The 11081-nt window shown below is 56.8% G+C and overlaps 5 protein-coding genes across 5 annotated transcripts; 2 read left to right on the top strand and 3 right to left on the bottom strand.

Moving 5' to 3' along the window:
* Nucleotides 1-702: 702 nt before the first annotated feature.
* Nucleotides 703-1286, top strand: B0H18DRAFT_1121992 (uncharacterized protein; the record flags this gene model as incomplete). Its single annotated transcript, XM_048034438.1, has 3 exons — nt 703-738; nt 792-1153; nt 1208-1286. The coding sequence occupies 3 exons, from the start codon at nt 703-705 to the stop codon at nt 1284-1286; spliced, it is 477 nt and encodes a 158-aa protein (XP_047890180.1).
* A 602-nt stretch (nt 1287-1888) lies between these two features.
* Nucleotides 1889-3185, bottom strand: B0H18DRAFT_957101 (uncharacterized protein; the record flags this gene model as incomplete). The annotated part of the gene is made up of 4 exons (XM_048042545.1): nt 1889-2272; nt 2326-2524; nt 2587-2682; nt 2740-3185. 4 exons carry the CDS (start codon nt 3183-3185, stop codon nt 1889-1891), a joined length of 1125 nt encoding a protein of 374 aa, XP_047890179.1.
* A 1343-nt stretch (nt 3186-4528) lies between these two features.
* B0H18DRAFT_1121990 (uncharacterized protein) lies at nt 4529-5876 on the top strand (the record flags this gene model as incomplete). The annotated part of the gene is made up of 5 exons (XM_048034437.1): nt 4529-4543; nt 4598-5316; nt 5372-5585; nt 5633-5729; nt 5785-5876. 5 exons carry the CDS (start codon nt 4529-4531, stop codon nt 5874-5876), a joined length of 1137 nt encoding a protein of 378 aa, XP_047890178.1.
* A 404-nt stretch (nt 5877-6280) lies between these two features.
* On the bottom strand, nt 6281-8183 carry B0H18DRAFT_957099 (uncharacterized protein; the record flags this gene model as incomplete). The annotated part of the gene is made up of 7 exons (XM_048042544.1): nt 6281-6377; nt 6400-6937; nt 6991-7417; nt 7493-7522; nt 7677-7880; nt 7928-7984; nt 8037-8183. The coding sequence occupies 7 exons, from the start codon at nt 8181-8183 to the stop codon at nt 6281-6283; spliced, it is 1500 nt and encodes a 499-aa protein (XP_047890177.1).
* A 552-nt stretch (nt 8184-8735) lies between these two features.
* Nucleotides 8736-9795, bottom strand: B0H18DRAFT_865531 (uncharacterized protein; the record flags this gene model as incomplete). The annotated part of the gene is made up of 2 exons (XM_048039756.1): nt 8736-9071; nt 9580-9795. Coding segments are annotated over 2 exons (552 nt in total), but the record flags the coding sequence as incomplete, so codon positions are not given.
* Nucleotides 9796-11081: the final 1286 nt, after the last annotated feature.

Below are 11081 nucleotides of genomic sequence, written 5' to 3'. Positions count from 1 at the left end.
GTTCGAGCGGCCACGGATTTCACGGTTCGTTCGAGACGTCGCTGTTCCGTCGACAGAACGGCCAGCCGCCTGCAGGGGTGTAGATCAGTAGATTGTTTCGCACAGACAAGGGTCGTCAACAGACCTGTCGATCCTAGTACGCAACGTTGGTGGATTAGCAGGCTCGGAACTGAAGAATATAGGTGTGGCGTCGTCCGCTTCAATCAGGGAAAGGGAGTCTCGATAGGGACAGCACTGATCGCGCGCGATCAGAGTGTTGACACAGGTCTGACAGAAGACGTGGCCTAGATTGCGAAGGTGCCCGTCTTTGATCAATATGAGTTTGACCACATATCCAGACCAACACGTACCACATCGTATGGAGACCGGTCTATTAGGGAGAGCACCAGAGTTCTGCGGATACTCGACGGCGCACACGGGACACGTAGGATGCATGTCGAAGCTATGCAGAGGAATGAAACTGTTGGCGCAACCCATTGAAGACGGAAGCGGCACTTATACCCGCATTGAACAGTCCTTTGTGTACATCGTGGCGGCGCTACGAGCAGTGGCATTGGTACACGTCACTATCGCAGGTCCGGTGGCATCTAGGCTATGGGGACAAAAACAAAAGGTCTCGGACACGTACGCACCAGGTTATTCGGAAGATCACACCGTGACCCCCGGCGGCACATCCAGCCAAACCACCTTCCAGTCGTCGGTATGCCTACTCTTCGGAAAGCCTGCAATACGAAGGACGTGAGTATGCGCCGAGTAATCTGGCCTTCAGAGTGTGACCTGACACGCACCAGTGCTCTCTGAGGTCTATCCGCGGGATTTTATTCAGCTCGGAGGCTCATGTTGGTCGTGGCGTTCACGTACCTACTATTACTCCACGAAACGAGTCAGTGGCACACCCACGCTTTCCCTCGCTGGAAGCCGTCCTCGGTCCAGTCCGGAATTTACAGGAAACCTGGGTGGATCTCGAGGCTGGGGCAGGGGCGCGGCGATTCCTCGTTGCTGCGCAGTACGACCCCGCCCTTCCTGTCAACAAAGCGCTCAGGAAGCTTTCACCCATCGAGTGGCACGGAGACCTGATCATCATGCGTGCGGGTACCTGGGTGTTCGTCACCGACGTCGGTGCGCGCGCGCTGGCCATTCGAGCCGTCCAGAAGTAGGCATTTTACTGCCATTCTGATGATTAGATACGCCGACTGATGCTCGACAGGTACCTCCGCAAGTGCCGCGAGGTTGTCGCCACTGCAGCCGCGCAAGGTCTGCCTGTCGAGTTGCCGGCGGTGGTGTAGTCTACACGGCTGCGTTATTTCCTCTGCATGGTTGTTTGTCCAAATATGTATCACTAGCGCGATCGACGGTGATGAAGAAGTTTGCATGTACGCACGAGAGGCGAGCGATGTAGACACGGTGACTGGTCAATTTACAGCAGCAGTACGACGGCTGCGTGTCCAAGCTTCCATGACCAACGTTCATCCCATTGCAATGTCGCCCCAGGCTGTATACGCGTTTGGAAATGGAGGGCGAGTCGTGTACTGGTTGAAGTGGCTGTCAACGCAGACCGCGCCCGCCAGTGCTAGTGAACCGTCAGGCGCTTGCCCATATCCAACTTCCCGGCGCTGTCTGCGGCGAGTGAGTCGTGCGAGTCGCTTTCCTCCCCCGCCGCGAGAGCTGTCAATCGCAGCGGCCAGCTTGAGGCCCAATTCTCGTGTTCGTCCCTCAAAATCAAATGACACTATGAGCGCATGCGGCCGCCGCAAATTGAGCGCTCTCAACGTCGAGCAGACAATATACGATATGGGAATGCGAGATACAAATACAGAGGATTGCAGAGTGAAGTATACATTTCGACTAGCAGAATATGTCGCTCGAGCCTCGTCACGCATCAAGGCGTCTAGGTTGCGATCCTCATACCATCTTGCGCGACATCAGCCATGTCCGAGGTAGTGACTGTCGTCGCAGTCGTGACGGTAGTCGTCGTCGTCGTGGCCGTGGGACCACTTCCTATGGCGTCAGCAGCGCCGATATCGGTGACGATCGTAACCGTAATCGTGGTCGTGATGGTACTTGTAACCGTCGTCGGGGCCGACGCCGTCGCCGGGGCCGTCGTCGCCATGAGTGGCGGCAGGGAGCCCTCGTTCAGACCAGTGGGAGGACTGGTTCTGCTCGTGCCCACAGGGGCAGCGTCATGCGTATCCGCAAGCAACCGCTCGCATATGCCGTGGACAACGTCTCGAGCTAGATCTAGTAGTTTTCGCGCAAAGCCAGGAGAATCATCCTACAGCGGTGTCCATCAGAAAAGAGACGGTCTAGAAGCCGACAACGACTCACTTGATCCGATCCCTGTTCAGCAGGATCCTGCATACCGACGTATCCGCCTGGTAAGACGTCGACTGGTAGCGTTTGAGGCGCCTCCGCCATGGCATCTTCTGCGGTCTCGGCAGCCGCGTCTTGTGGCATCTCTCGGCTTGCGTGCGACCCTGCGGTTCCAGAGTAGTCGATGATATCGTCAAACTCGAAACCGGTGGCACTGAGAGTTCCCGGCAACGGTGGGTCAGTCATCCCGTCATCCGTCCGATGTCTGTCACTGACCTGCTGTCAAGACAAACAGAGGGCGGCATCCAGGCGAGAGGATCCAGAGCGTACGGCGCGTTATCTGCAAGCCCCGGATGCTCGCGGTACAAACTCCTGTGGAGACGCATGTTATAATCCCACCCCGAGAATAGAAGGGTCACAAAAACGTACGGCTGATGCTCTGACATGCCAAGTGGAAGGGGAGCGGCCGCAGGAGAGAACGCGCCTATGGCAGAGGTGTCGAGTTCTAACGGAAGGGACGGCAAGCCACTCGGGCCATCTGGCGCGATGGAGTAGTAGGGGCTGTATGCATCGGTGAAGGTACCACGAAGGTACGCATCGGACAGTGGCGGCGGGTGAGGCGCTGCCTCCACGTCTGTCGCCGTGTCGTTGCCTAGGACGGGCGGCGCGGGTGCATCCGGGATTTGTGGGTGCAAGGGAGGTAGGCCGGCATCCGGCAGTTCAAACAGTAGCGAAGGCATCGGCCCGATACCCTCCTCGATCATACGAAGCAACTCGTCTTGGGCTTCAGCAGATGTTTGAAGATGAGTTCCGAGACCGTCGTCGAGACGGGCCCGCTTGTAATACGACGTCTGGCCGCTTCGGGTGTCGTCCATGATGCTAGCGTCTCGAGCACTGTTGTGGGCACCACTGACGTTATTCACGGCAAGGCATGATGACGAAGGGGAGACCTGCCTATTGAGCCTGGCGCTGCGACGCCGCTGGCTGATGTTTCTGTAAGGGACGCGGCGAGAGGAATGCATCCCAACGGAGTGGCGAGCTCTTGCGAAATCAAGGATGCGCGATGGAAGAAAAACCTGTGCGGGAGGGCGTCACATATACTGGTTGAGCACAATGCAGCCCGAAAACGAAGCAAGCGCTTGCGTACCGGGGGACGTGGCATGCCCCATGATGATGATAGGGATCTGGCCAGACGCATGCACTCACATCGCATTGACGATGGAGGAGCTTCAGACGAAACGTTGCTTGGCTGCATCGCGAACGTCGTACTCGTATAGTTGCGCTGCTCGAGTACGATGAGGAGGTCAGTGTCGCAGCCGGCCCCGCCCACTACGGAGTTGTACGTACATGAGCCGGTGCCACTCCGTTAGTCTCGCTGCACGGAGATGGCCATGGAAGTGATACGTTCGACTAAGCGATACACGAGGGGGCGGCAGCGAAACGTGGACGAGGGAAAATAGCGAGGCCGTAGCCCTGAGCATGCGGTTCCGCCGCACGGTATGCGTGAGCCCTGGATACGCTATAGCTAGAGCCAACATCGACACGGAGGGGATGACGAAGACGGGCCACGGGCCTAAACGCTCTGCTGAGGGCGTAGCCGCCCTGTACTCGAAACCGCATAGCGGCCTAGCCCTTCAATACGATCGATCCACATTCAGTGGACGAAACGATGCTCTTATATTGGCTCACCGCGTTGTGATCGAGGACGCTGTGTGTCCCCAGCGATGCCCCCCGCTCTGCATGCGGTTATCCTCCTACGCAGCCGTTGTCCTCCTACGCAGCCGTTGTCCTCCTACGCAGCAAACCTTCATGATCAGCAGCTGTAGCACGGAAACGCCGTAAACGAGGTGTCACTCACCGGCCGCGGTACCAATGGGACGGCGAGAAGGCTGCGGGGTTCGCGGAGCGGAGATCATGGGCACTAGTAGTACTGGTGGGTCAGGTCGGAGTAGGGCGGGCCTCGGGCTTTGGCTTAGCACGGTGGAGGTGGAAGCAAGGCCTGGCTCGGCGTACGGGGCTGCTGTCACGCTCGCGTGCTGTCACACTGCACGTGTATCACGTGCGGCGATATTCACTTTACTAAACTCCCACGCAGGCGCGTCGGACGCACCGCTATATAATGGGACGGGCGCAGCCTCGAGCCTGCGACTCGCTGTCGGCGGCGGCTTCATCTCCAGGCTGCTGGCTTCAAACACCCCCGGGGTGCTTGCTCGTCGACATGCTAGCGGCGCTCGTAGCTTCCCCGGTCTTTGGTGAGCGCGCAACTCCTCTCTGGCCCTGCTACTAGGCGGACGAGCAGTGCGGGCGCATCTACGCGGAGCCAAGCCAGGCACTGGGGGATGGCACCCGTACTGCTAGGCGTCTGGCGACGGGCCAGACGCCGTCGACGTTAAACGGTGGTGCTCACGGGGGCTCGTTAGGTGAACCGCTCATCGCGGCGGCCGACTCTGGATTCGCGTTCCGCCAACTACTGGCGGCGGCCATCGCAAGGGAAGACGAGGGCCTTTTCAGCGAAGGGGAGGATTGCGAACCAATCCCCTTGGGCGCCGCAAACGCGCAGCCAGCCCCGAGCTCGCGCCTCGGTTTGGTCCACACCCCGTTCAGCGCTGAGTCATCAAGCTTACGAGCCGAAGCGACGGGATCTTCAGCGGAATCCGACCACCCGGGCAGCGCTGCGGGTACGGTTGGGGCGTGCCTCGGTGCAGGCTCGCGATCGATCGAGCGACAGCGAAGAAAGGCCCAGGTGCGAGCAAAACGGAAGCGGCAGCGAGCGGAGAGCGCGTCGCCGTACGCGACGATGCAGAGGCCGCGGCTGCCGCTCCTCAACAGACACATCGACGCCGCTCCTTCAATCGGCACGGACATTGCTACTCAAGCCCTACCGCACTCCAACGGCGCGTACACCGGGGGCAGGGAGCCGCGTACCTCGCGTCGGCAATACACGCTGGATGACTTGGTCGGCGAGGGATCAGAGTTTGGCTTCGAGTTGATTCGTTGGGATGGGAGGTACGCGGCGCTTTTGCATCCATGCATGCCATCATCACACGCTGTGTGTCTGCAGGACCCCTCGACCGATCACCGACGAGTCTGGGCGAGTCATCGCCGTCCTTTCTGGCGCCCCCAACGACCCAGCCTGGACCGGTGTGCACACCGGTGCCGCAGCTGCCATCTCAGAGGCCCGCACGAAGCTCTCCTTTTCCCGCAAGGATGTGGTCCATCGGCGTGGAAACTTCCCGGCCCTCGCCGTGGGTATATCTTACGGAGGAGGGCAGAAGGTGAGAGTGACTGCGTCACCGTCGAGAACAGCGTTGACGCCGCATAGCAACCAGCAAATCTAGTACATTCGCGCGCGAATGAGGCTTCCCTCACCTCCCTTCTGGCGAGCGAACACATACAGCGCATCGCCTCCTTCGGATCCAGTGGGTACTCATGCAGCTCAACAGGTCCCTTACTGACAGCTGGGCGGCAACGCAGACGTCTTTAGTACGTGGGCGCCGCGCCTCTTCAACTACTACGTCTCAGGGGCGGCCCGGGGGAAACTTCCTTACCCTCGCCGTATTTCTTAAGTAGAATTGGTGGTGGCTGTATGTATCTCGGTTGTTCTTTGAGCGGCGATGGGATGAAGCGAAAGCGGGTCATTTTGTTATCCTGGCAATCCGCTGAGAGATTCTCCAATCCTTGCGAGTTACGATGGTCTACACGGTACCTGCGCTATTGACCCCTGCCAGATCCGCCAAGAGCTCTGCGAGTACAGCCTCCTCTGATGATTGCTGGTCCTCCGTTGCGGACGTTGTGGACGGGGTCGCCAGTCTGAGGAGCTATGGACCGCTTGCTGGCTCAATACAACGCCACAGTGATGGTGTAAGCTCACGTACCCTATTCAATGGCAAGGCATGCACGCATGGTTGCCGGATTTGAGGCACCGTTGTCGAAGTTCTAGCGAAGTGGGAGATGACATGACTTGGTCGTATCACCACTGGCTCGCAATGATACCTGTCGTAGTAGAGGCGACCTCCAACGTGGGGAAATTTGCGGTAATTGTCGCGGCCTGCGTCTTCAGTGGAAAGCTCGGCTAAACGTTCAACGCACAGAAAGACCTCCCGCATTTCGTCGCCCCCGCTGCTGCGCCTTCTATGCACAAATATTTGCTTGATGCGTCCAGCGCAATGCTCCCCTTCTCCAGAGTTGATGCCTGGGTGGGAGAAGACGATGTTGCTATCCTTGGGCGATTTCGCAGCGGCCTTATACGTCACACCATGCAGAAATAAGCTTGTGCAGTCCACCACTGTATTGACCATTTGTTGAAGCCCAGGCTTCAGCCGGAGCTCGCGAATATCCACAAACGACTCCATCGTGCATTCGGTATTAAGCAATGAGATGAAGGCTTTGAACGCGTCGTTGTCCAAAGCCACCGCTGACTTCGCTTCTTGTACCGTTGCCTGCCGCCGTTCGTTCTCATCGCCAAGCAATGTTTCGCGTAGTCTGGTCCCTCGTTTGTTCTCGTTAAAGAGCCCGTCGTACATGTCGGTGAAGTCTTTGACAACGTTCCGTATCCCGTCCGCGCGTAGGAGCGCCCTGAGATTCGCCGAGCGGCACGCCGTCTTCATGAAGGTTAGCTCTAGTTCGCCTGAAGAGCCATCAGCACGCGTCGCAATTTATAGCTGCGACAAGACAACAGACCGAATTTGCGGTTTGTGTTGATCCGCTGAAGCATAAAGTTCATTCTCTCCGAGAAGAACGTCCGAATTGAATGGACGGGTCCAAACCTCCGCAAGAACGCGCCTACGTGTAGGGCCATGTGGTGATTCGGTTTGAATTCGGATGCCTTGTATAGATCCTTCAAAGAGCGCAGATACCGCACGATGGCTTCTTCGTAAGCCTTGACATGGCTGTCGTTGATAGCGAGCATGCTGCTCATGACGACGGCAGTCATGAGGTCCATATAGTTCTGCAACATAGCCCTTCGCCTGCCCTGCTCGTCGCCCCAGATGCGGATCAGGGTGAAAGGGAGATTGATGGTACAAACGGAGAACCACTGGTCAGCACTCAGTTTCCCTCGTTGCTTCGTTCCGAAGTTCCTCGGGGCCGGGTCTACCCATGACGGTACCTGCGTACGGCGCATATCGTCGTGGATCTTCAAAAGGGTCTCTCGGCCCAAAACCGTACTCGACGGGAGCCTTACCTCATCCGTAGAGGGCACAACGTCGTGGTCCTGAAACGGCAATCAGTAGGTGGATGGAAATGATGAACGAGGGGCAGTACAACCTGGGAAGACGACGCAGCCTGTTCTCCTAGCGATGGCCGTTCTTGACGCTGCAAGCTTTTAGTGTCATCGTTACACCCCTCTGTGAGAACGAGATACGTACCACCTGCATAAGCCTATCGACAAGCTGTTTCTTTGTTCCGTCGGTAGCGAGCGCATGTCGTGCACATAATCCAACCAAGGTAGTCCTTGTGTGGCTGTTAACGAGTGTCTTAGCGGACTTCCCCTGTTGCCAGGCCTTCTCTGCTCTGACAACGAGCATCTCTGCTTCGAGCCCGCGCTGCTGTTCATCGCGTGAGGCGGCAATCTGGGATCCGCTTGGTATTCCTCCGCCGCCGCTTTGTTGCGCATCACCGGGTTGTGCCTGCTGATTGACCCTGTCAAGTGTCCCCCGAGGTTGTTCTCGGCGCGCTGTACAGACCGGTGTCAGTATGAATTATGAAGAATCGAGGATGGAACGTACGTATGCCAGCAATGCTTTCCGCAACCTCTTTACGTTGCCGTAGCGGCGACATCCATACTTGTGACACAGATGCCACAGTGTGTTCTTGTCTAGCAGCTCCAAGCTGTGATCCGTTCCATTGAGGACCAGCTGCGTTGCAACGGCCATTTCCGCATCTGCTGGTTTTGGTGGCATGTGCTCCGTTACCGTTCCGTCAGCCACCTCGATAGACAAGCCCCATATGTCGCGGCAGTGGGTTTTCAGGAGACCTAGGTAGTGGTTGTGCATAGTGTCAATGACCGTGAACAGGATTGGATCCCAGTACGGCAATCGGAGAAGCTCCGACCAACGCACACCAGCCTCTTCGAATAGACGTTTGCGTGCAGCAGGGGTACGTGCTTCCTTCCACCTCAAGGCGGCATCTCGGTGCTCCTTCGCACTTCGTAGCGGCCACGACTTCGGATCGAGGTTCTCCATATCCTCCAACTTCAGTTTGCAGAAGCTACAGAACAGGGTCGCACTATGCGAGCCATGTCCCGCGACTTGACGCGCTCCAGGAAGATCACAAACAAGAGGTACCAAAGCGCAGCGGACCAATCGACCGGCCGGGTACAGTGCGGTGCGGGTGAACCATACTCCTGGGTGCCAGAAATCCACCAGTTCGTCGACCAATGGTTTCAAAAAATGATTGATCTGCTCGAGTGTTGGTTTGCCGGGTCCAGGAATAATGCCGACAAGGTATGTGTTCTCCGGCAAGTAACGGATTTGAGGTGGAAGGTTAAGACAGACCATGTATATTCCGGTGACTGTGACGCTTTGCTTAGCCTCCTTTGCCTGAAACGGGTTAAAGCCGTCGACAGAGAGACTGAACAGGTATCTCCCCTCCTCCGATGGGCCTTTGATGAATGCTCCGCCCGCCGCGTCCTTGAACTCGTGGAACAGAGGCGCATCCCACACATCTGACTGGATATCTGGGAGCTGAGATGGAGTTTGTTCCCTCCTAGCGTCCACCAACGGCTCTACGTCTGGACGCGAAAGAAACCGAGCCAACCAATGCTTCATGCTTTGATGAAGGTAAGTCTTCTCCGGAAACGAGTACGTCTTCCCGTTGATAACCCGGGTCCGCCACAGCGCAGATCCACAGACTTGGCTTTCCGGGGTATCTTTCGAGAGGCACTCCCGTGGACAATCGTGGATGTGATACAACGCGTTACATCGCGGACAACACGCATAAGGCGTCGTCACCGGATCGAGATCAAATTGGCCCATAATCGTGCGCTCGTCTTGCGCGAGACTATCCAGTAACAACCGATCAGCAGATTCTAGTGCTCCTCGTCTGGCGAACATGAGCGCAAGCCTCATCACCATACGAAAGCCAGTAAGCAACGCTTTGCACCCTCGACGAGGCAAGTGATGCAATAGCACCATGGAAAGCGCCACAAGGTTGTACCCTAATACGACAGGATTCATGTCCTCGTACGTCTTGAAGAAGTAGCGATCTATCCACGGGTCAGTTCACATACAGCCGTCGTAATGAAGGTTGAAACGCACCGCCATCGACGACGTTGCGCAGTGCAGGATCGGGTCGCGTAGCGGAGTGATCCCTTTGCTTATCCCACTGGTCTCTCTTCGCCCGCTCTAGAACATCCATCTCCCTATACACGTACTCGAGGACGTCCTGATGAGCGTCGCGAAGCTCGACATCCTCGTAGATAGGCATGGCTAGTAGATCTCGCGCCATAGAGGCCAACCATTCTTCGTGGTCCAAGAACGTCGCGTTGAGTCGATGTCCGGGTACCAACGCATGAGGACCATGGTTCGTGTGGATGATTTGTTCGTCTCTCGAGGCTTGATACACGTCCGAAGTTTTTGGATCGTGGCGGAAGACTAGCGGTCCAATGTTGGTGAAGGCGAGGCAACGATAAGACGCCAATTCGTGAAGATATGCTAAGTCAGCATGCGATCTTGCCTTTCGTGCTCGATGGGATTCTGGCAGGGAGGCTGCGGCCCCAGGCGATGAGGCTGAGGGGGAGACAACGGACGGCAATCGAGGAGTCCCTGAGATGGATGCAGCCTTGAAAATGTGGGATGGGCTCATCGATTTAGCAGCCGCCTCATGATCAGCCTGGTTTGCTTTGGTTCTTGGGTTCACGGAATTCTCTGGACGATTAGGGGATGGTTGCAACGACCCATCTAATTCGCCGAGAAGGGCATTCAAGGCAGATTCCTTCGCTCGCCGTTGTTCCGACCGTTCGCCAGGCGGTGGACCTTGCATCCGAATCAATATATCGCTGCTACCAAATAACTGCAGCTTGCTCACGTCTTTTGGTGCGCTGTTGCAACCGCGATGGCCCTTGCCCGCCGCTACCCTCTTCGTCCACCCCGTCCACTGTATACGTTGACTTAATGATTTATCACAGCCTCAATCCGGTAAATTGACCTTGTGCCCTTCCTTTGTCCTTGGCTCCTCCCAAGACATGAAAGCGGATGTGTAGGGTCGACAGAGGTCCCGCACCCATGTCGCAAAGGCGATCGTGTGGACGCAGAGCTGAAGACTTGAAAGGATCATAGTATATGGAGTATCGGATCCGGTGCATATTTGCGACTGTATGTTGTCGTTTAAGCTGGCGAAGGACGTCCTGTATGGTGTAGTCGGCCCGAACAACTGAATAGGTCGTCATTGACAGGATTCGACGAACGTCCGACCACCCCACCTGTTTGCACCGGCTTTTCTGCAACACCGTTCACAAATATCGTGAACGAACGGCCATTTGGTTCCGAATGGCAAGGCGGTGCTTCGGGCTGAAGGGCTTCTGGAGCGAGCATCAGCTCCTCGCGCGGGCTAGTGCCTGCGTATGCATACGTACCGCAGCCGAAGAAAATCAACAACAGTGTGTCGATCGACCAAACAATGACCGGAATGGTAGAAACGTTGAGAAGAGTAGCTGCAAACAGGAGGAATATCGGGGGAAGCAGGAGAAGGGTGGAAACCATGGCATACGCCCCTGCCTGTGTTACGGGTAGGCAACACATTGCCAGCCCTCTTAGATTAGATCATGAACCGTT

This window comes from Fomitopsis serialis, assembly GCF_022376445.1.
Source record: "Fomitopsis serialis strain Sig1Antser10 chromosome Unknown B0H18scaffold_69, whole genome shotgun sequence".
Taxonomy (NCBI): Eukaryota; Fungi; Basidiomycota; class Agaricomycetes; order Polyporales; family Fomitopsidaceae; genus Fomitopsis; species Fomitopsis serialis.
Note: the sequence above shows the minus strand (reverse complement) of the source record. Positions and strands in the feature narration are given on the sequence as shown.